We start from the raw sequence: 26,739 nt of genomic DNA, 5'->3' as shown, positions 1-26,739 counted from the left end.
CATTTGGATTGGTATTTATAACACTAGGTAAGATTTCCAGTGATATTGCTTCCTAGCAGTGTAAACTTGGGAAAAACAACTTATTTAATCCAAATTAATGTTTAGAGATTGTATTGTCTTGTTTGCTTCATATAAGGTGTTCTGAGGATTAAAAGCAGACTTATACACAATAAATGTAAGGTGTTATCATTTCAAAAGATCACATCTGGGGGGGACTAAACATGAGATTTTCAATAGAATGCTAAATAAGTAATGGTTAGAACAGTTATATTCACATATCTTGCTGGAAGAAATAAGATTAATATTAAAATGCAATGATAGTAATATTAAAGCACTATTTATACAATATTTGTTGTCCTCCTAATAGGTGTCAACACAAGGAAAACTAAATTTTCATGCATAGTCAGTTGTTGGCCAAGAGTAACTCATTTATTTAAGTAATTTCACTTACTTTGCAGTTCTCAGATTATAAACCAAAAACAAGCAAGGCTAAAGAAATTTTTTTTCCCATCAAGACACTGGCATTCACTGCGGAATTAGCAAAAATGTGAATTCCTATACACACAAAGGCAACTAATTGGCAAAGCTAAGCCCACATCTGTGCGCTGCAGTGGCAGTCAGGCTGGCAGGAGGGAGTTGCCCTTGGCACGGAGAAGAAAGCTTCCTGCATGTACTTTCCCTTTTATCTTTTTTTTGGTGCCAGTACTTGGAACTTGAACTCAGAATCTTAGTGATACCTCTGAACTTTTTCTTTTGCTCAAAGCTGGCATTCTACCACTTGAGCCATATCTCCACCTTTGGGCTTTTGGTGGCTCTTTGAAGATAAGGGTCTCACAGACTTCTCTGCCCAGGTGATCTTTAGATCTCAGTCTCCTGAGCAGCTGAGAATACAGCATGAGTCACTATGTGCTGGCTTTTTATTTCTTTTCTTTCTCATCTTACATCTTTACTCCTGTAGGGGTCAATGTGGCCCTGTGCTTCAAGAAAATTTTTTTTTCATGTTTTATTACATCAGAAGGAAGATAAAACAACCAAACTCATATTAGGACTTTAAAATGTATGACTGTTTTCAAAACAACTTTTTGTTTGTTTTGGTGCAAGGGATCAAATCAGAATCTCCAGCATGCTAGACAAATGAACTACCACTGAGTTACTAGTTTGCATATACAGTTACATTGTGTGAATAACATCAATAGGTGGTCCAGTTATTTTTTTTTTTGCCAGTCCTGGGCCTTGAACTCAGGGCCTGAGCACTGTCCCTGGCTTCTTTTTGCTCAAGGCTAGCACTCTGCCACTTGAGCCACAGAGCCACTTCTGTCCGTTTTCTCTTGCCACTAGGCCATATCCCCAGCCCGATCCAGTTATTTTTAACCAGGAGACCAGACCATATATTCGGAAATGTGTGGGATGTTTCTCTTATGATTATAAAGCACTACTGGTATTTTGTTGGTAAGGTCAAGAGTCTCTAAGCATTGAGCAACTTGAAGGACAGTTCTACAAACATTTGTCTCAATCCCTGCCCCCCCCAAATGACTGTTAATAACACAGCGATTGGAATACTTATAAGTAATAACCTGTCATAGGCAAAAAGCATCACGTAGGACCTCCATTCTGTTTAAAAACAAGATAAGAATAAAGGACAGTGAAAAAGAAAGTGATGCAAGTCAACTTGGCTTAGAGCTAAAGAAAATATTTTGCATCTCTACAGTAATTCCTTATAAATCTTATTAAGAATAAAATTGTCAAAATTAAGGAAAAAAGGATTAAAATCCATTTTTTTTCCTGTAGGACACTGGCCCTTTTATTCCCTAAAAAAATCATTTTCATCCTCAATGAAACCAATTTTCCTTTTAAACTTACTACTGTAAATCTATCCTCAACTGTGTATGCTTTGGTAAACTTATTTATTTGCCACCTTGTGAACTCATTTCTTTCTCTGGTATAATTTTAGGCAGTTTTCTATTAGCCATTAATTTTGATTTCTACTTAAATGGATTTAATTAAATCTTTTATTATAAAATCTATAAAGATGTTAAAACATCTTTGACCGTAGTTTACAATGGCCAAGCCTGCCACATTCTCTTACTTTGGACAAATATTAACTAAACATAAAAATGCCTTTAATGCCATCCAATTCATCATTGGGCAAGTTTCAATCAGCACCTTAGAAGACTGAAAGTATCAGAGCCATTCATAGCATACAGGTCCAATAACAAGGAGTCTTGAGGTCCCAACACTTACAGACATGGGTAATCTGGACTGGAATCTGCAATGCTGTCATGGGGCTTGGAGAGATGGCTGTATTATCTTCCAAGCGCGCGACTCTGATCTGAACATGTTGTACACTGGAATTGGAATTACTGTTTGGAACTCCAGATCCTGATTTATTCTCCAAAAGCACTGGGTTGTTTTTTTGGTTCTCGTGTAATTGTTTAAGACCTTTTATTAAGACTGAAGGGAAATGGGTAGACAAAAAAGAACATTGACTCTCAGTAGACTACCATCTAAGCAACAAGGGACAAAATGTGAAAGGTAAAGTATATGGAATAATTTCATTTTGGATGTGATAACTTACCAAAGTAAAACAATAAAAATAGTAAAATCATGACCTGAAATTATTGGAGACACCCATCCTATCAATTATTTTTTTGAGATGGAGATAGTCTCAAATGATTCTTTAGCTTCAGCTTCTTGAGTCGCTGGGGCTATAGATGTGTATATGCCAGATTTTTTTAAGTCCTCCACTTTAATCCCACCAATTTTATCCTCCCACACACGGGATGCTAGGCAAACACAACTCCCACTATTGTTTGAGATAGGATTTTAGACTTTTACTTCTTGGGCTGGTACTATACCATCCTTACCATCTCAGCATTCAAATGAGATTACCAGCATGAGCCACTGGTATTTGGTGAGGGCTTAATTAAAAAAAAAAAATCATTTCCAGTAAGTAAAAGTTCTTTAGAATTTAATTTTTCTTTGAAAAATGGAAGTTTGTGTTCATTTGAATGAGACTGATTGTGATAACATGAAGTATATTTCCTCTTCACAGTTTATGTGAAAGAACAAGAATGTGTGTTTGCATGTAAAGTGTATATTTTCATCTTCTGGGCCTTGGGAATCACAAATCACATTAACTCTTCTCTATGAAAACAAGGACAATTACGTAGGGCAGAATTTTAAGTGAAAAATCTGTTCTGATGTCTTTTCTTCTGAGGCAAAGAACTTCTAACCCTTAACTCTTAAGAAATAAATACAGCAAGGAAAGGACTTAAAAAGCAAATAATACATTACCAGGGAATGAAACATCTTTATGATTTGCAATTTGCCTTTTGATGGTCCACCATTTACTTCGAAGCCATTGTGGTGAACGGACACTGCTCCATCCCTCAGCTAACAGATCCCAGTTTATGTCATTTTCATCAGCTACATCAAGTTCTGCTATCCTATAGGTTACAAAATAAGCACAGGTTAGGTGTAAAATTTACTTCTCAGTAAGAACCCCTCTTCTTATAGGCGACAATGACACAAGAAATAAAGGGAGCCTTTACTTATCAATGAGATGCTATGTTAAGTTTATATGAGGGAAAGGATTCCGTACACAGACCTTCCAGAGCTATGAGTTAAAATGCTATCAGCAACAGACTTTGTTTAAAGATATAAGTAGTAGCTGAATGGTAGAAACATGGTTAGAACTAGATGAAGCACTGTAAAGAAAGGGAACAGGCTAAAGGTTAGAAGCAGATAAAGAACAGTTTAGCTGTAAAATGCTTTGCAGTATTTCATGGTATGGGCCTTTACTATCTCTGAGCTTTTTCATTTGTAAAACTGTTCAGAAAAAGGCCATTTAAAAGATGACGGTTGAAATAGGGAAAACTATACTTAAAATAAACAACCAACACAACAGTAAATGAAATATAGGGGCTTAAAAGTCTCATTTTTCGGCTCTAACTGTTTTGATACTCTTCAGGGAGTAGCCACATTGATGGCCTTTAAGTTTGGTATCTTAAATATTTTCTTGCTCGTGGTTTTTGCTTGTTTGGTCCTTGAGTTTTAATGGCTGAACAAAATACTTGGATTTGTGTATAACTGAATTTGAAATTTTATGTTTGGGGGCTGTAACTGATTTGATTGAATTTGAAAGTATATGTACCCCCATCTTGGCAATTTTAAGCATAGTAGCCAAGAATTGAAGGCTATGGAGACTGAATAGGCCTCTTACTCTAAACATGTCCCCACTAGGGTATCTAGGACTGAGGCACATTGGTGGGACAGTGGAAAAGCTGCACTGTCACTGCCTGTGCCATACCTGTTCTGTGGATATAGGGAGGACTTCAGTCTCCACGCCTTCAATCTGGTACTTTGCCCGGGCACTAAATCCACTAAAAAGGAACAAACACAAAACAAACGAGCTCAATATGAAATACTTTAGATCATGAATAAAGGCTCTAAGGAAAGGATGCTTTTCAGATATTAAGTATTTAGGAGCCAAGAAGGAAAGTCAATTGAGACTTTTACAGCAATTAATCAGGTCTTGGCACTGAAAGATAGAGTACAAACCTAAGGATGAGATTGATTTCATCTTCCTTGGTCCATTCAGTACCCCCACTCTGTTTCCAGTTCAGGTAGTTGAGCCATTTAGAACGACACTGCTTTTCTGAGCGGGTACCCACTCGTTCAGCCACAGCTGCCCAAGACACACCCTGTGTGACTATGTCACCTGGCTCAGTGCTTGTCAATTCATGAACCACCTCTGCAAGTCTCTTTTCTTCATCTTCTGTCCATTTCCCTGAAAGAAGGAAATCATCCAGACTACCACTGCTGTTTTATTTTTTGTTGTTGTTGTTTTTTGCCAATCTTGGAGTTTGAACTCAGGGCCTGGGTACTGTCTCTAAGCTTCTTTTGCTCAAAGCTAGCACTCTACCACTTGAGCCACAGCACCACTTCCAGCCTTTGAGGACTCGAATCCAGGGCTTCATGCATGCTAGGCAAGTATTCTACCAAGCCACATTCCCAGCCCCCTGCTACTTTTTTGACCTTTTCTTTTATTGTCGGCCACTGAGCTTGAACTCTGGGCCTGGGTGCTGTCCCTGAGCTCTTCAGCTCAAGGCTAGCCCTCTACCACTTGAGCCATAGCACCACTTCCGGTTTTTGAGTGGTTAATTGGAGGTAAGTGTTCCCTGCCTGGGCCTCCTGAGTAGCTAGGATTACAAGTGCCTGGCTTTTTTTTTTGTTTTTTACTTTTATAGAACTGATGATTCAGTACAGTATTTCCAACTACTGATAGGACGCATCCATTAAGAGTTCAATTGCCCAAAACATAACTACAAAGAATTTTGTCAAGTGATGTCAAGTCTCTTATATGTAAAACAGCTTACTGGGAAGACCTTTACTCTAAACCTGACCACAAATAATTTTACCAAGTCTTTTACATATACATACGTGTGTGTGTGTGTGTGTGTGTGTGTGTGTGTGTAAAAAGTGGGAAGAGCTTCATTGATGATTTTGTACAGAGAAATTAATGCTTTCCTACCAACTCCTTCAGACTCTCTGCTCTGTAAAAGGGAAAGTTCAAGAGGCTAGTTACAAGAATAGATAATGAGGTACAAATACAACAATATCTTCTCACTTATTTGAGTAAAAACTAGCTTTATATAATCTTTATCATTATCTGAAGTTCAAAGTACTGTGATCAAACAGTACTAAATTCTGAAACAAGTAATCAAACACATTTTTATTCCTGTTTTTTTTACTTTTCTGAGCCTGTTAGTCTACTAATAAGTAACACTAAATATTCCTCTCCATTTCTTAAAAAATGGAGTTTGAGCAGAAAAGAGTGATGAAGGAAACATTCAAAGAGTGCGGTTCATGGCGAGGCACACAGGAGAAATTCACCAGAAGCCATGTCATAACACAAAAAGGAAGCCAGTAAATCAATCTTTCAGCTGGCAATCAGAACAGTAGTGTCCTCCCAAATTAGGTATCAAAAGGAGCACTGTGCTCACAGCACTGTATATGAAAATAGCATCATATTAATTCATGTCTTATCCTAAAAGTATAGCTTCCATCCCTACTTCATTAAATTAGCCACGCCCAAGAATAACAGAATTAGTAAAATTTATGTCCTCATTGTCTTGCTGGTAACAGTAATGGTGACTGTAATAGATAGAGACAAAATAGTCTTGTTTAGTAGGGTAAGATATAAGGATAAAAATTATATGCCTGGAAAATAAAGTTAAACTGAAGGGCTACTTCGATATTTTTAATTGTTCTGAACTTGGATTGTTAGGGCAAAAAGAGAATTATGATGGTGAAACTCAAAGGTTAAGTGACAATGGCAGAGACAAAATATTGTTTATTGTTGGTGACATAGGTTAGCTTTACCCTCATCCATACATTTGTGTACATTTACAAGCATTTGTAGTCTGGGTGGGAAAATGAAATCCCAATAATTACAGGTTTATTTTATGGAAAAAGTATACTTTGAATTTGTGATAAAATATATACAAACCTTTGAACATAGCTTCTATTTTGTGACTTGTCTGTAACTGAAGTTTGCATAAACCTGAATTGAATAATAAGCTTCTGTTGCTGTAAGTTCAATTAGATGGGCCTAAATAAAATTTGTTTCTTGTATATATGTCTTGAAAAGAAATACTTTCTCTATTGGGACATAGTTTTGAATTTCTAAAAACTGTGACATGATAAACCTAAATCTTCTGAAATGGAATAGATGTTGTTTCTTTGTGACTAGTGTGACCTTATATAAAAGCAAAAAACAAAGGACTAGAGTTTGGTCTACCTTTTAAAGCTGAAAAAAAGGTAAAGACTAGGAAATAATTCACCTTTAGGTAAATTACAATTTATTTTTCCAACTGAGAAAGCAGTATCTGATGGGCTAGAAAGCTCAGTGATAAAAAAAAAAAAAAAACCTTGCCAGTGCACTCACAGTACCTGTGTTGCAAGTATCCTTCATCAGTCTGCACCGATCTTTGACAGAAGATGCGCTTCTTCCTAGCGCCGCCCCTATTGTTGCCCAGTCATTGCCATGCTTTATCCGGAGCCTAAAACAAGAGTCTGCCAATCAGCATTTGGTTCAACTGTTTTCTCCCTTTTAATTTCATCATTTATTCTTCATTCTTCTTCTTCCCATTTGACTGGTTTGGAAGTTGTGGGCAGCAATACTTTGAGAGCCAAAGTTTGAAAGTGTGGCCTTTTATTGGGGTCCACAGTTGTCTGTGGGTGAAAAAAAAACAGGCAGCAATTGCCCTTTTCCTGGGTCAGAGAAGAAATAAATAACTTGGATATGTGTTGAAAAAAGATCAAATTTCCCCTCAGGTTATTGATACAATCTCCCAGGCAAGCCCCAAATTTTTCCCTTTTGAGCACATTCCTAACAAGCTTTTTAGACATGTGCAAAAGCTTCACAGATTCTTAACACCATAAACAAAAGTACCTTCACTTTTTTTAATGATCCATAAAGTCAGTTAAACATTTTATGGCTCTAACTCAGTGAAATAAAATCATGCTTCTTTAGATTTGGCAGTCTTGATCAGTGTAGATATTTAGTGAAATATTTGCCAAGTCACTATTTTAAATTAAGCTATGAAGCAAAACGCTGTTTTTAATGTTGGTATATAAATCCCCCAAGTGTAGTGTTAGGCCACCAAAAATGTCCATTTTATCTTCCTGGAAGCCCTGTTAATAGTATGAGGAAGTATCTGGTGACTAACAATAGGAGATAAATTTTATGTTGTGGGCATAACCATATAGTATAGCCCTATATTTGATAAGCTATTAAACTAGCCAGTTATGCTTAACAGCAAGATTAAATTATACCAGTCTGCTACAAATTGCCTCAGTTTCAAATTAAATGTTTTAAAATCACAAGACAAAAGGCAAACAACAGAATCAATAAAACAAAATTTAAAACTTACTCCTTGAGCTTCTCAATTTCGCCAGGTGTATATCTAGAAATTCAGAGACATTTAAAAGAATTAAAATATTGAATTAAAAACTTAGATATGTCAGTATTTTATTTAGGTACCTCATTATTACAATCATTTAGCATATGGACATTCTTACAGTGACTCATTTTATTAAGTTAATTAATAAAAGCTAAAAATAAGTGATTCTATTTTGTTGAGAGAAAGGGGACATTACTTTTAGCTGTAATACAAATACATACTTTAATATTCTGTAAGAATATTTAATGTTTAAAACATTTGTTCCTATATTGCCTGGCTCTTATTTTATTTCAAAGGTAGGTTATGCACTTTGAAATCATAGCTATTCTGAAAGATTTGTGGATAACAATGGAAATGACAAAATTTAAAAACCTGGAAAATTCTCTTAAGACATTGAAAAAAATTTAAAATTTTCTTCACTTCCCCCAGCCATCTGACACTATTTCAACAGAGCAATTGTAATGTCAACTTATTTGCAATTATTTTTCCCACTGTCACAAAACAATCTATTTCCTTCAGCTTTCAAGTATATTTTTATTACCAGGCTGCTGAAGAACTAGAAGAAAACCAGTATCAGTAGCTCAGTCTTAGTAGTATCTAGTAAATCATATTACTAGCACCTAAACTTGCCAAAGAGAAATCAGATCCATCCATTGTTTTCCAGATAATTATTTTCCACTCTAGTTTCATTTACAAAAATGGTGTCTGACCAAATAAATACAACACTGTAAAATCAGAACGGTACCAATGATTACATTTTTAAAAATAGTTTCTACATCTTCAACCACTATGCTTCTACACTTGAAAAAAAATTTAGGGTCAAGGTGATGTACAGAGGGGTTACAGTTATATACATGAAGTAATGAGTACATTTCTTGTTGAACATCGTTACCCCCTCCCTTTTTTCTCCCACTTATGCTACTACTTTTTATGCTATTTTTTATAGTTACTTTTATGCTACTATACTTTTTATGCTACTTTCCTACGAACAGACTTTGTCATAGTGAGTTGAAACTTAAGTTTAACCTAATATTATTAAAACAATTCCAAGTCTAATGTCCAAAAGAGGCCTTATTATTTTCAAACTAGAACTGGAAGATCAAATTATTGAGTATTAAATAATCCATAGCTGTCTCCACTTAAGCTGTTGGTTGTTACTCTCTTTAAAAAATTAACAGTTCCTTAACTAGTTCCCCAAAGTACATGAAAACATGCAGCATTACAAGTTTTCATACTTTCCCACATGGTTTCTGTCATCATACATGCGAAGCACTCTTCTATATACTGCAAACAAAGGCCGGTTCAGACCCCATGCTATAGTTCTGTAGAAATCTTTTCTTTCGTCTTTTGACATCTCAAAGATGATTTCTGTAGCATCTTTTATTCCGCGTGCCTAAATGGGTTACATTTCTTTCATTTAGGGATTTCTGATAAAATGCATGTGGATACACTATGCTTTTAAACTTGCTTTAATGTTAAAGGTCATCAAAGGCATTTATAAAAAGTATATTGATAGTATGTTAAAGGTCATCAAAGGCATTTATAGTAAATGGCATTGATAGTAAAAGTCAGTTATAAATGTTCAAATGTTTAGAAAATAGTAATACTTAATTGTTCCAAAAATAAATCAAATCATACCGCAAATATTCAAGTGGTTAAGTGTTTTTTAAAATTTAAAAAATTAAGGCAATAAAGAAGAAAATCATAAAAATAAGTTGAGTCAAACTATACAAAAATCCAGTAATTATACTTTTTTTTTTTTTTTTTTTTTTTTTTTTTTTTTTTTTTGGCCAGTCCTGGGCCTTGGACTCAGGGCCGGAGCACCGTCCCTGGCTTCTTCCCGCTCAAGGCTAGCACTCTGCCACTTGAGCCACAGCGCCGCTTCTGGCCGTTTTCTGTATATGTGGTGCTGGGGAATCGAACCTAGGGCCTCGTGTATCCGAGGCAGGCACTCTTGCCACTAGGCTATATCCCCAGCCCAGTAATTATACTTTTGATAGCAGCAAGAAAAAATTGAAACAGTATACTCCTAGCAACAAAATAAAACACAACCATAAATAAGAAATCAAAAAAGTAGGGCCTAAGTAGAACAGCTTCAGAGATTAGATAAAATGAGCATTATGAACAATTCTGTGGCAATAAAATTTGAGTTTTTATGAAATGAATACATTTCTAGAAAAAAAAAATCAACCTACCACAAATGACTCTAGAAAAAATAGCAAATCAACTAGCCATAGGCCAACAAGAAATTTTCATAAATTCATTATCATCATCTTTCAATAATGAAAACACTAAGCCCAGTATGTAAATCCTAACCAATAGTCAAAAGAAATATAACTCTGCTCTTAAACTACTCTACAGTAAAGAGAAGAAAAATGGTGGTATTTCCTTGCTCATGTTATTGGGCTGGCATAACCTCAATGGGAAAATCAAAGACAGTTTCCTTTATCCCAGGAATACAAGCTCATGTCCATTTCAGATTAGTTTTATCAATACGCTTACAGGAAACAAAAGGGTAAAATTTCTAAAGATATGGGAAAAACACTCACAAATGACTTTTCCTCCTTTCTTTTGGTGCTGGTTCTGGGGCCTAAGCCTTTGAACTCAGTGTCTCACACTATTGTGCTCAGCTTATTCTCTATAGTTGCAAATCTACCACTTGAGCCACACCCCAGGCCCAACTTTGTGCTATTAATTGAAAATGGAGTCTCTTGGACTTTTCTGTCCTGGGTTAGCTTTGAACCTCAATCCTCCATGATACAGACTGAGTAATTATGATTATCGGTATAAGCCACCACCAGTACATGGCTACAAATGACTTGAAGTGTATTTTTTTTTTTTTTTTTTTTTGCCAGTCCTGGGGCTTGGACTATCCCTGGCTTCTTTGTGCTCTAGGCTAGCACTCCACTACTTAAGCATAGCGCCATTTCTGGCTTTTTTCTATATATGTGGTGCTGAGGAACTGAACCCAGGGCTTCATGTATGCAAGGCAAGTACGCTACCACTAGGCCATATTCCCAGCCCCTGCTATGTATTTTTCTGAGTACATTTTCAATGTTTACTATTTTGTGTTTTTTATAAAACAATAAACTCAGTGAAAATATCTTCTTTCACCAGTAAGTAATAAAGAATTTTAAACTTTATGGTTTTGAACTCTTAACTGACAAATGTGGACATTCTAAGCAGCAATATATTTATATACATATTGAGTAATAAGGGAATGGTTAAATAATGTACCTGCCCCCCATTCTCCAAACAGTACTACTAATGATATACTTTTCAAACATGTACTATTTGAACCCTCATATGGGGATAAGCAATAAGTCTCTTGGAAATATTTTCACAAGGCAGAGTATGAATCCACCCCACCAACTTCTCACAATTTGAGAGCTTTAATGCTTCTCTTTTCTTTCACAATAAAGTTCTAATTGTTTGTTCTTCACTTCAAAGTCCAGGTGGGGAAATTACCTGATTCAAGTTAAAGGGGCTAATTTAGGTTAGTGTGATTTAATGTTTTTGATCTCTGATTGCTTGCTAATCAGCATTTATGCAGTTTTCTCTAGTCAGTCCTTTTTAGGCTTTACACCTTTTTAGATCCAGCTCAAATCCTCACTCTTGCAAAAATTTTGAACTCTTGTAGTGTAAGTCCCATGTATCACTCATGCTAAAATCTCGTACCATTCTTTACATGTTTTCAGTTTTTCGAAAAAGATGCTGTTTTTTTTTCCCCCAAAGCATATACTGCATGTTCAAGAAGTTACTGTCTTCAGAGCCCCCCCAAATTCTACATTCAATGGACAGAAAACAAAGAAGACTAAAATAATCTTGAGTTTTTAAAGTGGAAAGAAGATACCCTCAGGCTAAATTGCATAAAATAGGCTAGGCTCTCAGCTACTTGGAAAGACAAGGCTAAGTTGTTGATAGGCTATGAAGATTTTTGCCTAAACTCTGGGTGGTAACAAAAGCAATCTTTATTACTATTTTAGGGTGAGAACTCAAAAAAAAAAAATGTAGGGCTGGGAATATGGCCTATTGACAAGAGTGCTTGCCTCGTATACATGAAGCCCTGGGTTCACTTCCCCAACACCACATATATAGGTAACGGCCAGAAGTTGCACTGTGGCTCAAGTTGGCAGAGTGCTAGCCTTGAGCAAAAAGAAGCCCGGGACAGTGCTCAGGCCCTGAGTTCAAGGCCTAGGACTGGCAAAAAAAAAAAAAAGTATTATGCTATACTTACAGACCTGTGAATTATTAAGCTGTAACTTATTATCAATCATCTATTAAAAATTTAATGAAAGGCTTCCAACAAATCATATGTAATACTATTTGGATAATTTTGCAATAAACAGTAAACAAAGTGGTGAACATAAAAACAATTATCATGCAGTACCTTTAGATAGCGTTCAATGTTGCTCATCAAAATATCAATTTCTTCTTTGGACCACATCCCCTGCTTCCACTTATGTCCTTCAAAAAGATTTTAAAATATTACTTATCTTTGCAGAGTATAAAAGTGTTCAAAGAAGATTTATAAAAATAAGAAAATTAAAAATTTCCCTCTTTAAAGAATTTTATAGGCAAAAGATCATTTACCAAAGATCTTGGGCAACATAAAAGTAATAATCTAGACACCAAATAAATACATTCTTAAAGAGAATTGTATAGTAGTTAAGAACAATTACTTATATTTACTTTCTTCCTTCCAAATGGCATGTACACAACACCCAGAGTTTTTAGCAGCTTTTTCAGCTCTGCTTGTGAACACAGCACTAAAACCATGGTTAATTAAAGTTACTTAAGCTTCTAAAGGCTTTTCAGACCAAAGTTAGTAGGCTTCTTTCTACTCTCAAGAGTGATAACCGTATTGTTTTTTAAATACCACCAGGCCACATTTGTTCAAAATTAACAAGACAAAACCTACTTTATATTTGAAAATTATTATTGAAAAACAAGTCATTCAGGGTGAAATTTAATTCAATTAGAAAAAAACCAATGATAAAGGTCCCAAGCCCTTTATTTTTTTTTTTTCCTACTGGTAACTAAAATATAGAGCATCTTACCTTTGTTAGTTAGAGAATCCTTATCTTCTTTAGTTGTAAACCATGCTTGGCTAACTGCTGAAACTTCCTCATTACCTAAGGCTGATATTTCATCTAGTTGTTCATTCTGTAAAATCTTAAAAAGGTGGGAAAAAAAAGCAGCTTGAAACTACACAACTTGATTCATCTTTGTTTCTAACACTTGGCATTATAAGATTCTAATACAACAATAAGGAAATGTCATTTTTTAGATATAGTGGCTTCAACTTTTTATAATGTAGGCCAACTATATTACTTAAATCAATATAGGAAGCTGGGCATTGTGGTACATGCTTGTAACTCTAATACTTAGAAAGTTGAGGCAAGAAGATTGAAAATAATTCAAGGTCATCCTAAGCTAAAGAGAAAGAACTTGTCTTAAAAAAAACAGTATGATAGTTGTATATTTACCTATGTAAAATGAGCTTATATGTAGTCATTCCAGATAGGAAACTGGAAATACTAGAGTTGGATGCTATTACTGAGTAATATCTCAGAGGTGGTTTGCACTTAAAGACAAGTCATCTATAATTTACTCTCTTGAAATTTAAAAAGATAAACAGGCAAAATCTAAAGATGGTATTACAAAATCATTATCTGCTTCTAGTGTACTCATTACTGAATGTTTCATAACCTTATTTATATATGTTCTTCTCAAAGAACTAAATGATACTAATACTTAGTGTTAATGTTGCAGCTAAAGTGACGTTTTTAATGTAACCATCACTGGTCACATTATCAATGACAGACATATATATCAATTCTGCAGGAACAAAGCTGGTTTTAATACAACTGACCTTGGCCTAAAGGAGTATCCAGTAAATGAATAAAACTTAGTAGCTACCATATCAGGCATGAGCCTATCATAGGCAAACCAGGATAAGAGAAGAGCTACAAAGTTATAAAATGAAGCCTATCTTACTCAGAAGGTGATAAGCTATCAGTGAACAACTAAAGCACAATGACAAGAACCTCTACTCTTACTAGTTCATTTTTCTACAGGTGGCAACATATTGTATTTATGAAGTACTTTTAAGTTCAGCTAGAAATCACAGGATCTAGAATAAAAACTTTTATAGCTCTATATCTATGTCAACAAATATATATGTGTATATATGTGCATACATATGTGCATATGTACACATATATACATTTTTTTTAAAGATAAAGACGTTTATAAAGCTGAGCCCTGATGTCTAAGGTCCATGACACAGCGGTTATATATTAGGATGGAGTATAGTTGCTATCAAAGGACTTTGTACATGAAATAACAACTTTTAACATTTTTAGATGATCTTCTCTTTGTCAGATAAAAGAATCAAATAATCATTTTTCAAAGTGTCTAAATATATGCCAGAACATATTCCATGAACCTTAGGAATAAGCCTGTCATGTTGATAAACTACTAGCTTTAGGCATCTAATGCTTAGAACTCAAATTTTCCTGGCGAGGTGTGACAATTATTACTTAAGTCATTGAAAACAACTATAAAGTGAGAAAATAATTAAGTGGTACTAGTAATTTCCAACACTGTCAATAACAAATAAAATGAGCTTACTAGGTACAGTATAGGCCCATTATATTTACAGTATTTTTCTCCCATTGTTCACTATTTTGTGTGTAAATATGAAAATCATCCAGCTTGTACTTGGCATGCTATTACTTTCAAAATGAATTTTTTTTCTTACTTATTGTCAAAGTGATGTACAGAGAGGTTACAGTTTCATACGTTAGGCCTTGGGTACATTTCTTGTACTGTTTGTTATTACCTCCGCCCTCATTCCCCCCTCCCCCTCCCCTTTCCCTCTCCCCCCATGAGCTGTTCAGTTGGTTTACACCAAACAGTTTTGCAAGTATTGCTTTTGTAGTCGTTTGTCTTTTTATCCTTTGTCTCTCGATGTTGATATTCCCTTTCACCTACCTAGTTCGTCAGTTGCAGGATATCTAAGCCCTGTATATAGTACATACTGAATATATTAGGACTTTTATGGTCTGTATGATTGGGACTGATATGATCTGTAGTTATTCTTCAAGTTTGTCTTCATTGGAATGGGGCACAGCATATTAACAACTATGTCTAATAAGTGTACCTAGTTTCATCAATAAAAGAGTAAGAAGGCTATTTCTGAACTTTTTAACTATGCTTTCAATTTGCAACCTAATGTTAAACTTATTAGCAAATATTACAAACAGTAATAACGACAAGAAAACCTTATAACTGGTCTTATATTAAGGACTATTGCTCAATCTTCCAGTAATGAGGTTCTAAATCAAATCATAAGTGTGTATAGCAAAGTTAAGAGTACATAATTGTCAAATTCCAAGCATTTGAAATTTGAAAAATTTGTTTGTTAAAACTCATTTTGAAGGAACAATTCTATTGAGTCAGAGGCTTGCAAAACCCCTATTTAAATTACTTGGTAAAATCAAAGAATGAATTATAAGGATCTTCCCCATCCTTGTTCAAAGTTATTTGATGTATATTTGAGACTCCATCGCTGGTAATTATGTGATTTTTGAACTTTTTATTCTTATTAAGTGATATCTTTCATTTTATGATTGTTTTTGTCCAAAAAAAGTATGTTCTTAACATTTTAAAATATAAACCATATGTAAACAATCTTCTTCCTGGGAGCAGTTAAAAAAAAAAATCTACTATACCTGGATCTGTGTAACAGTTCCCTCAGTAAGATCATCATCTGCCACTTCTGTGGTTGCAGTCATGGTCACCTCAAAGCTCTGATCATTTTCTGAAACTTCAAGAAAACAGTAATTCATCTCTACATTAGTGACAATATCTAATTATAATAAAAATTCTCACAAAAATATGACCACTTAATTTCCCAATATAATTATCAGTATATCCCACATGGAAATACTCATCTGTTTCATAAATACTACTTGTACATCAAATTCATATAAAGTACAGAAAAATCCTACCTTTGTGAAGCTTATATTCTATTACATAAAGACCTACAATGGACATACCAGTGAGAGTGGTATTGTACAAGGAAAATATAAAAGCACAGAAGTCAATGTGTTTGAAATTCTAGACAAGAGGCTAGGGAAAACGAACAGTATTTGGCACAGAGAATTATTAAAGAAGCTTGTCATGCAATATCTTCAGGAGAAGTATTTCAAGAAGGAAAGCCAAACACAGACTCTGTGATGGGAAATGCTTTAAGCGTTCATGAGAATAGCAGGCCTAATGTTGCTACAGCAGAATAAACATGATTAGTAGATTTTGCAGCCTTTAAGTTAGAGTAAAGACTTTGGCTTCACTGGGATGCAGGAAACAATCAGAAGAATTTGGAGAGAGGAATGATTTAAAATGACAAGTATTTGCCAAATACAGGTAGCTTATGCCAGTAATCCTAGCTATTCAAAGAGGCAGAGATGGTTGAAAGCCAGCCTAGGCAGGAAAGATTGAACTATTATCTCCAACTAACCATCAAAAAGCTGAAAGTATGGCTCAAATGGTAGAACTCCAAGTGAAAGAACCGTAAGACCCCAAGTTCAGGCTTCCAGTCCAGGTACATACACACATGCATGCATGCATGCATATACACGTACATAATTATATTTGTATAAATAGACCAAGGTTTAAAATTGAATTTCAACTCAACAGTCAAAATGGGAAAGAATTAAAAAACAAATGAACCATTAGGAGAAAAGATAATTAAATTAGAAATATTTTATGTTTACATATGTCATTTCTGGAAGCATTATTTTTTTTTTTTTTTTTTTTTTTTTGCCATTCCTGGGCCTTGGACTCAGGGCCTGAGCACTGTCCCTGGCTTCTTTTTGCTCAAGGCTAGCACTCTGCCACTTGAGTCACAGCACCACTTCTGGCCATTTTCTGTATATGTGGTGCTGGGGAATCGAACCCAGGGCTTCATGTATACGAGGCGAGCGCTCTTGCCACTAGGCCATATCCCCAGCCCCTCTGGAAGCATTATTAACATTAATAGTTTTTCTATAAAATGTCACAATAACTTTACTGTGCAATTTAACAAGGAATGGAGTCTAAAAACAAAGTACACACACATCTTCAATTTTCCAAGATGAAAACCTAGTTTTTCTCACTAGATGATGAGATCTTGCTTAATGTTATAACATAAAACATAAAAATAGCTATGGCACAAGTCTCTAACAACTACTTGCCCCATTCTATCATGGATGAAGTCACATACTCTGGCTTTGAAGCAAAGAGAATTTACTTTTCCAGTAAATCATTGGAATTCAAAGTATGTACTATATGAATCACAATGCCTAGATATGACCTCTGTCAAGTTATTAACTTCTCTGTGCCTCAGATTCTTCATTTATAAAATAGGGGTGATAATAACAGTACCTACTATACAACATGCTTTCCTAATAAAAGTAAATATGGCCTTGGGGAAGGGGTGAAAAGAATTATACATATAGATAAACATAAACACATGTATATAATAAACTTAAAAAAAAAGGTACAGCTTCTAGGGACAGGTTGTACTTTCCATGGGGAGTGTGTAGTCAGTAAAAAAAAAAAAAGTCTAAAGAGGCTCCTTGTGGAGTCTATAAGTTTGAGAAGTTTAAAAAGTATTGAGAAGATTAAGTTAGATAACATAGGTAGAAGCATTTAGAATTATGCTTGGCACACAGGAAGTACTCATTATGCATTAAAGAGCTTTTTTTTTTCTTTTTACTAAATGTGAAGAGTAAACTACCCAAGCCTACCTGAAAATGCCAACTGAATCTCTTGCTAACTAAAATTGATTTCAAAAAGCAATCTCTGTGTTAACACATCATTACTTACTTGGGAGTGCAACAACTGATATGCAAGGAGTAGAGTCATCAATACTCTGATCATCCTCAGAGGACAAACAAAGCCTTTTATGTGGAGGTTCAATACTATCTTCTGAGTCTATTTCATCAGCTTCTAATACAAGGAAAAATATAAATAAAAAAATCCATAAACCTAATCATAAGGAAAAACCAAAGTCTCCACCTGGTTATGACTTGTTAACAATTTTCTTACCCATTAAAACAATGGTGTTATCAAACAATTGTACTAAACCTAACTACATAAAGACTCAACATGTACTGCTTTCTCTATGTTTACTGTAGTTCTATTTTCTGACAAGGAACCAAGAACAAAGATAACATCTTTTAAACCAACTTGGCTTTCCAAGTGTTTCACTTAAAAAACAAAGCTGGTTAGTTGATTCATTCATAAGTATTACTAAATGCTTACTATGTTCTAAGTGTTCAAAATACAACGATGAAGGATAAACCTTGACCATCAAGGAGCTTACAATGAAATGGAGATGAATAAACCAACAATTTCAAAATAATGAAATAAAATGTATAAACCTAGAATGAAAAGGACCTGTTAGAGCAGAGCAGTATTTCATATAGAGTGGAGGCAAGGGAGAATTTTCTGAAAGCAGTACCTTTAATTTGAAAAAGGAGGAAGCCAGGGAAAAGTTATTACTTTTCTGGGCAATAGAAGCAACATGTGTATTGTTATTGAGGAATAAAAGGTGTGTAATGACAATACAAATAACTCAACTACTAGAATATAAGAAGGGGGTAAAAGCTAGGAAGAAAAATGATACATGGAAAGCTCTAAGTACCAAACTAAAGAATGTATATTATACTATCTTGTAAAAAAAATTGAAGCTTTTAAGTAATTTTCTTATGCTGTTCAACTTCATGACCAATTTTATTAACATTTTGACAATTAGAGGTAGGGGTCTGGGTTATAGCCTATTAGAGATACTCCAAAAAGAAAGTAAAATCTAAACTGAAAGGACTTGAAATAGAGGAATGGAATAAAAAATGGATTAAAAATGCCAGAAATACTATAATAATAAATGTTCATGACTGATGAATATGAAAGGCAAGGAAAGGAATTTATGCTTACCTACGTTTATAATCTGGTACAATAAATACAAAAGGAAAAGAGAGAAGTACATTTAAGAAGTATGTGAAAGAATTGTTTCATGTGAAATTTAAGATGCCTGTGGGAAAAACAGAAAACTCATAACTCCAGAAGTTTGAGTCATCTGAATAGGTAGAGTATTAGCTGAAACCACATTTTGACTGAAATAATACAAGATATATTATAGAATAAAAAGACTGAACCTAGATTACTATAGATGAACCTAATACAAATAAAATGTAAATAGAGAAGGCTTTTGAGTCTTAAATCATCACAGGTAACTATATGTAATCTTATACAAATAGTTGTATAAAATTCTTTAGCATCACTGCCAATAAAATAAATATATGCACTAGTAAGACCATCTAAATTTTTGATTGCATTAAATGTACTAGTAGTACCAATATATAAAAGAAGCATATTATATATTTATTCTATCACTTTTGGGAACTCACAGATCTCATTTATGAAATAGCTATAAGATTGATAAAAGATAAAATTATAGTAAATTTAAAAATATTCAAGTATATTTAAAAATATGAAAATAAAAACATATGACAAGATTAATCCACTCTCCCTAAAGATAGTCTTTCTTTGTTATGGTGCTAATCTAACCTATCTAGCTGGGTAATAGGGATCAAAGGTGGCAAATAATTCAGAAATCTCTGAAGTCATAATATGTGCCAACAAGTTTTCCTACCATTCTGTGGGCAATGAAGAATGAGATTCCCTTCTGTGTCCTGAGTCAATGTCACAGAATTCACAGTTTCTACAGTCACTGTGTCAGAATCCTCTTCAACTGTGCTCATACTCAAATCTGTGTAAGAATAAACTCCAAATTAGGATTTTAAAAAATATTTCATGGGGTACATTGGAAATAACAACAAAGACCAATCATTCACTTCCAAGTTTTGTAGTTCATTTCGCTTAGGATCATCTTATTGATCATATGTTACATTGCTATTGAGCTATTGTGCTCTTCTGCTAGAACTATCCTATCCTAGACAAGTACTAATTGTTACCAATGAGTGAAACCAGAGTTTGTTTCTTTGGGGTCTGGCTGACTTCACTTAGTATAATTGGTACACTGGGTACTGTATGTACGTTTATTGGAACTAGGGGTGGGGAACACCAAAATGGAAAGACAAAGGGCAAAACAAGAACCAATGCGATAGCAATATTTACAGGACAATATGCTGTAAACCAACTGCACATCTCAAGGGAGGAGGGAACCAGGAAGAGAGGAAGGTAGGAGACAAGCGAAGGAGGAGGTGAAGGAGGAAGAAATGTACTTACTGCCTTACATATGTAACTGTAACCCTTTTGTACATTACTTTAACAATAAAAAAATTTCAAGACAAGAACACTAAGTACCTCCCTCAAATATTTGCCTTCAATGCTGTGTGTGTGTGTGTGTGTCTGTGCACGTGTGCCCAGTACTGGGACTGAAACATAGAACTTCTTTCCTTTGCACAAATCTGGTACTCTACCACTTTAGCTATACCTACATTCCCAGCTTTTTGCTAGTTTAATAAAGAGATGAATCTCAGATTTTTCTATCCAGGCTGCCTTCATACGATGATTCTCAAATCTCAGCCTCTTGAGTAGTTTGGAGTTAGGCTTTTTTTTTCCCCTCCTTTCCTTTCTCCTCCCTTTCTTCCCTCCCTACTCTTTCTTTTTTGTGCCAATAATGGAGGTTAGATTCAGGGCCTGGGCATTATCCCTGACCTTTTTTGCTCAAGGCTGGCAAGCTACCACTTGAACTATAGCTGCACTTCCAGCTTTTTTGATGGTTACTTGGAAATAAGACTCTCACAAACTTTCTTCCCCAAGCTGGCCTGGGACCATGATCCTCAGATCTTAGCCTTGATAGAAACTAGGATTATAGGCATGAGCCACCATGGCTTAGGCTACCTTTTGAAAAAGAATGCTCACTGTTTAAAGTTAATTTTACCCACCATTTTGTACATATATCCTATTACTTTGTTCTTGTTGAGACAGACTAAACAATCAGAATCCAGAACACGATATAATCTTTTAGAAGCCAGTACTGGGCCTTGAATAAAGGACCACTCAATCTCACTTGGCTTTTTTATTTTTATTTTATTTTATTGTATAGGTGATATACACAGGGGTTAACAGTTACATGTATCAGGTAAAGAGTACATTTCTTTCTCAACAGTCACTCCTCCTTCTCTTGCCCTCTCCCAGTTTTTCCCTCCCATCTCTACCCACAAGTTGTATAGTTCATTCTCAACTGCTGCATTTGTATGCGATTTGCCCCTCCATTTCTGTGCCTCCCCTTACAACCCAGACATATAAATGAACAAACACAACAAAAAGGAAAGAAAAAAGAGCAAAAAAATAAAAACCTCTTGTTTTCATTTCCTGGAGTTCATAAACACTATTTTGTATGATCAGATGCACATAGGCATTGTGCCATTCTGTTCCTCTCCTATGAGTACCCTCCTTGGATCTCAGTGTATGAATGTCTAGAGAACTGTATTAATTTTATTGTCAAGGTGATGTACAGAGGGGTTATAGTTACATACTTAAGTAGTGAGTACATTTCTTGTCAAACTTGTTACCCCATCCCTCATTTGTCTCCCACTTTTTCTCCCCCCAAATTGTACAGTTAATTTCCAACATACTGTCTTGTGAGTATTGCTGTTGCACTAGTTTGCCCTTTGTCTCACAATTTTGATGTTTCCCTTCCCTTCCCTAATTCAGATAAACGTATATAAAATACCTGGGGTAACAAAATCAAATACAGTGACAACAGGGGATAAACCATAGCAAAGAGAAACAAAAGAAATAATTTCACATACTACATTAAAAATAACAACAATGAAAAACTTGTTTCCATATCTTGGAGTTCATTTTGCTTAGCATCATCTTAGATGATCATATATACACAGCTATTGAGCTATTGTGATCCTCTGCAAGGACTATTCTAGACATATGTTAATTATTACCAATGAGGGAAACCATGGAATCTAAGTTGATTACAGCCAGTGCTCTTCCATTTGAGCCATTCCTCTAGTTCAGAATTTTGCTGGATAATTGCAGATATAGTATCAAAGACTTTTCTAAAAGCTCAAGCTGGCTTTGAACCCTGATCCTCAGATATCAACTTTCTGAGTAGCTAGGATTACAAATATAATGTTCTTACAGTTGGCAGGGGTAAATGTATTCAACTACTAATGGCCTGATTATCTTCAGAATCACATGTTCCATGAAGTTCTTGCTTCAGTACTCAGTTTGGGTCTTACTCAGATACTTCTTACCAAGTGAGCAAGACAGATGACTTAAATCTTAACATGTATTCATTCACTTAATCACTATTTATTTGACTCATATGTAGATATTAGTTCATTTGCTTACAGTATTTACTATTTAAATGAATATATTTTCCTTTGGCAGGAAAAAACATTTGCATGACATCCATTGATTGTTTACTATGAGCTAATAATGTGTAATAAAATTTTACTATACAAAAGTACATCATTCATTTTACAACTGTAATGATGCAGCTCTCCAGATAAATGGAAGTCAGTCATGACTATGATTATATAACAATTATGATTAAAATTATGACTAAAATGTGCAAATCACGACCTGAGGTACCTTGCAACAAGGACAGGCTTACCTAGACAATGGTGGGATCAGCTACAGCCCTTCCCAGAGAATCAAATCGCCTTCCCCTAGACAGCAGCATCACTTTCATGTTATCCAGACTGTGTTTCTCCCATGATCCTGTCTCTGCAACAGTCTGAAAAAGTAGCAAACAGCATTATACACTAATGCTTAGTAAGGACAAGTAATACATATGTGTGTATGTTGCTAACAGTTGGTCTCCAAGCTTTGTGACTCTTCAATTGAAAGAGTAAGACAAAACCCAACTCTCTTTAGATGGAGTGATATTATGGAAATCGGACTGAAAAAGAACTCTATAATGAAGAATAGGAACAATAAATTCCTGTACCTACTAAAAGTTCAATTTCTAAGGTGGTCTTAAGCACACGTTCTAGGAAAATTAGCTGAAGACTTTAGTAGATTGTTCCTCATGGGACTTGAACTCATGGCCCAATGCTGCCCCTGAGCTTTCTTGCTTTAGGCTAGTATTCTACTCCTTGGAGCCATAGCTCCCTCTTCTGGTATTTAGGTGGTTAATTCGAGGTAAGAGTTCCATGGACTTTCCTGCCTGGGTAGCCTCAACTTCGATCCTCAGGTCATCTCGATCTCTTGAATAGGGAAGATTACAGGTATGAACCATCAGCGCCCGGCTCCATTCCCCTCTTTTTTTATTAACATAAAGTGGTTTTATGGTGGGAGTTCACTGATATTTTCATAGTCACAAAATAGTTGTCAAAACCTTAGCCAAATGCCTCTTCTCAGGCCTGAGAGCTTCTTCCAACCAAGGATCTTTTCTCCTTTGATATAAAAGAACACCTCTCTTTACAATAATATATTTTATGTTAAAGCGTTAACATTTAAGTATTTATTTGATCAGTAACCATTTTAAAATGACATACAACTCTATCTAGGAATCTGGAAAAAATAAACTAGCAACAATCATGCCAAAGGGAAAATTTCAAGATCTTGAATACAAAGTGAAATCATACAAAATGTGAAAAGTTCTTTAGAAGGATTTTTAGCAGGAACTGCATCTTTACCCCAAAAGGCTGACCAAAGAGTTAAGAACACAGGATCTCAGGTACAAGGATGTTTCAACAAAAATTAAGGATTAAAATATACATATATATATGTACATATACACATGTGCATGTATTGCAGAATTTAAACAGAACTGCTCTCTAGGATAGTATTCTTATATATAATGAAATTTGCAATGGAAGTTTTGAATCTTGCTTGAGAAATCTCTAAGCGGCTATTAGATCTTCTGTTTGTCTCATTCTTGAAGGCATTTTTGTTTTTTAACTTTAAAACTGGTCAAAACACTTACTAGAGAAGATAGGGAAATGTAGGGGGGGAAAAAAAAAGACTAAAATCCTCCCAAAACTTACCAGAAAATGAGAGCTTTCACTCTGGTATGGTTACCCGTTGTTGTATGTGTGTGACTACTATTTTATATTGTCCTTTTTAGATTCCATTTACACTGAAAAGTACAAATGAAACAAATTAATCATGTACAGGAAAACTTTCATTTGTAACTTCTGGATTAAAAAAAGTAATACTGGGGGCTGGGAATTTGGCTTAGCCTTGCATGCATGAAGCCCTGGGTTCTATTCCTCAGCACCACATACACAGAAAAAGCCAGAAGTGGCGCTGTGGCTCAAGTGGTAGAGTGCTGGCCTTCAGTAAAAAGAAGCCAGGGACAGTGCTCAGGCCCTGAGTTCAAGCCCCATGACTGGCAATAAAAAAATATTATCAAATCCCTTACTGCTGGACACTTATATTGCTCTCAAATTTCTTCAATATTGAAATAGACATTCTATAAGTACAATAACTTCATTATGCCCAAAGTAGTGATAAAAGATGGTATGGAACCTTTCAGAGATGAGAGTCTAGTGGCAAGTTCTTAATTAGTAGGATATGTATCCTCATAACAAATATGAGACTTCAGTCTCTAGCTTCCTGTTTGAAAATATTCTCTTCCACCTGAGAATGCTCCTGCCATTTGTTTGGGGGGGCCTTTACAGAGCCAGCAACATATAATTTGGACTTCCACTCTCCAAAACTGTGAGCTAAAAATAAAGTTCTTTTCTTTATGAAGTGAATCTGTCTCAATACTTCATGATCACACACACACAAAAAGACAGTATAGATACAGAAGGTTTGAAAAGCCTTGTTTTGAAATGGAACATAATTTACACTTTTTAACAGATCACTCAGATTGTAATATGTAGAATGAAAAAGAAAATTATAAAAATGTCATCCAAGAGGTTATTATGGTTTAGAAAGGTAGTAGCAATTAATGAGAAAACAGCTGACAGAGAACATTGTCTTTTGGCAGGACCAATAATATTTGTAAAATGAACACATGGAGAGACATGCTAAGAGAACTGAAGCTATCGCAATGATTCCTTGGCTTTTGTCTTGAACTTTTGATGTAAGGCATCCAAATGAAAGTGCCAAATTGATAGCAAGATATGTAGTCTTAGCAGCATGGTAGACCTATAATTCTGAGACAATGGAATTCAAAATATATTTTTTAAGTGTCTATTCTAGGGCTTGAATTTAGAGCTTTTGTGCTCAAAGCTGCTCCTCTACCATTTTTAATTGGAGGTGAGAGTGCCATGGACTTTCCTGCCTGGGTTGGCTTTGAGCCCTGATCCTCAGATCTCAGCCTCCTGTGTACTTAGGATTCCAGAGGTAAGCCACAAATGTTACCAGTGAGGTTACAGAAGAAAGCTTTGACTCCATTTCTAGAGCACAGGATTGCAAACATATGTAAGTCAACAGGAAGGCAAGCAAATGAGACTGAGAAGGACCAGTCAGTGATGTAGAAGGAAAAATATAAGTGTGTACCAAGTGCAAGAAAGCTTTTCAGTGAGCATTAAAGTGGTCAACTGTGGTGAATAAGCATGATCAGATCTGAACAGTGGTGATATTAATAAAAACCATTTCAGTGGATCAGAGGGGACAGTCGTAATGGAAAACAGAACTGGAAGCAGAGAAGAAAAGACAAAGTACCCAGAATCTGGAACAAGGGGATCATGACTTTTACTTAGAAGAGTACTTCTGAAAGAAGAATGAGAAATGTCAATGAGTAATTCAACTTGTGATTATAAGTTTAAAAGTTGAGCCATTTCACTCAGGAGGCTGAGATCTGATGATCAAGGCTAGAAGCCTGCCTGGTCAGGAAATTATGTGAGACTTTTATCTACAATTGAGGCACTGATAGGGCAGGGGCGGGAGGGGGGGAGTGGCACTAAAGTGGAGCTGTGTAACTCAAGTGGCAGAGTGCCTCTAATTCTTGCTTTTTGCTTGTTCACAGGAGATAGGAATCAGATTTGTCTGCTTGGACTAGAACTGGGATTCTCAGATCTCAGGCATCTGAGTAGCTAGGATTGAAGGTGTGAGCCACCAGCACTCAGAAACAATTATTTTTTCAGACTGGGGACTAGGACTTGAACTCAGTAATTGACACTTTTACTCATTTGCTAGCACTGTACCAACTGAGCCACACCACCAACCAATCAGATTTTTTAAAAATGTTGTCAAAAGCATAGAAGGCACATTTTGCTGACAGTAGATGCTAAGCTGGAAAATCTCTATATGACATTAGATTCATTTTTTGTTGCTGTTGTTGTTGGAGTAGTACTGGGGTTTGAATTCTGGGCCTTGTACTTGCTTAGGTAAGCAGTCTATGATTTGAACCATATCCCAACACTTTTTGCTTTTAATTTTCAAACAGGGCCTCGTTCATGCTGGGCTGGCTTGTACTGAGATCCTATTTATGCTTCCCACCATGACAACCACTTTTTATTGGTTGAGAAGGGGTCTTGGGAAGCATGGGTTGTCCTTGAACCATGACCCTCATCTCAGCCACACAAAGGGCTAAGATTATTGACATGATCTGCCATACCCAATAATATACAACTAGCATAGAAAACTTACCTGGTGAGTTAAAGATTGAGAAACAGAGGCATTAATTCAAACATAAGGAGATAATTAGTTCTTATTTTCTGATACATTATGAAGAAAAGTTTTGGTATCTCTTAAAACTTTTTGTTGACCTCCAAGTTTTTTATCTGTGTATCATAATGACTTATGAACCTCCTGCCTTAGGCGAAGTTCTTCG

At 35.4% G+C, this 26,739-nt stretch overlaps 1 protein-coding gene across 6 annotated transcripts in view; it reads right to left on the bottom strand.

Annotated features, from left to right (window-relative positions):
- Dmtf1 (cyclin D binding myb like transcription factor 1) overlaps positions 1-26,739 on the bottom strand; it is a 43,348-nt gene that overhangs the window by 11,243 nt on the left and 5,366 nt on the right. For 2 of the 6 annotated variants that reach the window (XR_007210078.1, XM_048339929.1), the window contains exons 2-14: positions 23,999-24,090; positions 22,621-22,733; positions 19,672-19,788; positions 17,844-17,966; positions 15,707-15,801; positions 13,028-13,142; positions 12,358-12,434; positions 9,203-9,360; positions 7,938-7,970; positions 6,955-7,064; positions 4,561-4,789; positions 3,295-3,446; positions 2,242-2,451 (exon numbers count right to left, since the gene is read on the bottom strand). Coding sequence is in view for 5 of the 6 variants with exons in the window: in XM_048339929.1 (XP_048195886.1) it covers positions 2,242-2,451; positions 3,295-3,446; positions 4,561-4,789; positions 6,955-7,064; positions 7,938-7,970; positions 9,203-9,360; positions 12,358-12,434; positions 13,028-13,142; positions 15,707-15,801; positions 17,844-17,966; positions 19,672-19,780 (1,411 nt within the window). In the remaining variant the exon portion in view is untranslated. Of the gene's footprint in view, positions 1-2,241; positions 2,452-3,294; positions 3,447-4,560; positions 4,790-6,954; positions 7,065-7,937; positions 7,971-9,202; positions 9,361-12,357; positions 12,435-13,027; positions 13,143-15,706; positions 15,802-17,843; positions 17,967-19,671; positions 19,789-22,620; positions 22,744-23,998; positions 24,225-26,739 lie in introns of those variants that run through there. The other 4 variants (XM_048339931.1, XM_048339930.1, XM_048339933.1 and 1 more) reach the window with 4 other exon arrangements.

Source organism: Perognathus longimembris, chromosome 2 (genome assembly GCF_023159225.1).
Source record: "Perognathus longimembris pacificus isolate PPM17 chromosome 2, ASM2315922v1, whole genome shotgun sequence".
Classification (NCBI taxonomy): domain Eukaryota; kingdom Metazoa; phylum Chordata; class Mammalia; order Rodentia; family Heteromyidae; genus Perognathus; species Perognathus longimembris.
The sequence above is the reverse complement of the archived record's forward strand: the minus strand, read 5'-3'. Positions and strand labels throughout refer to the sequence as shown.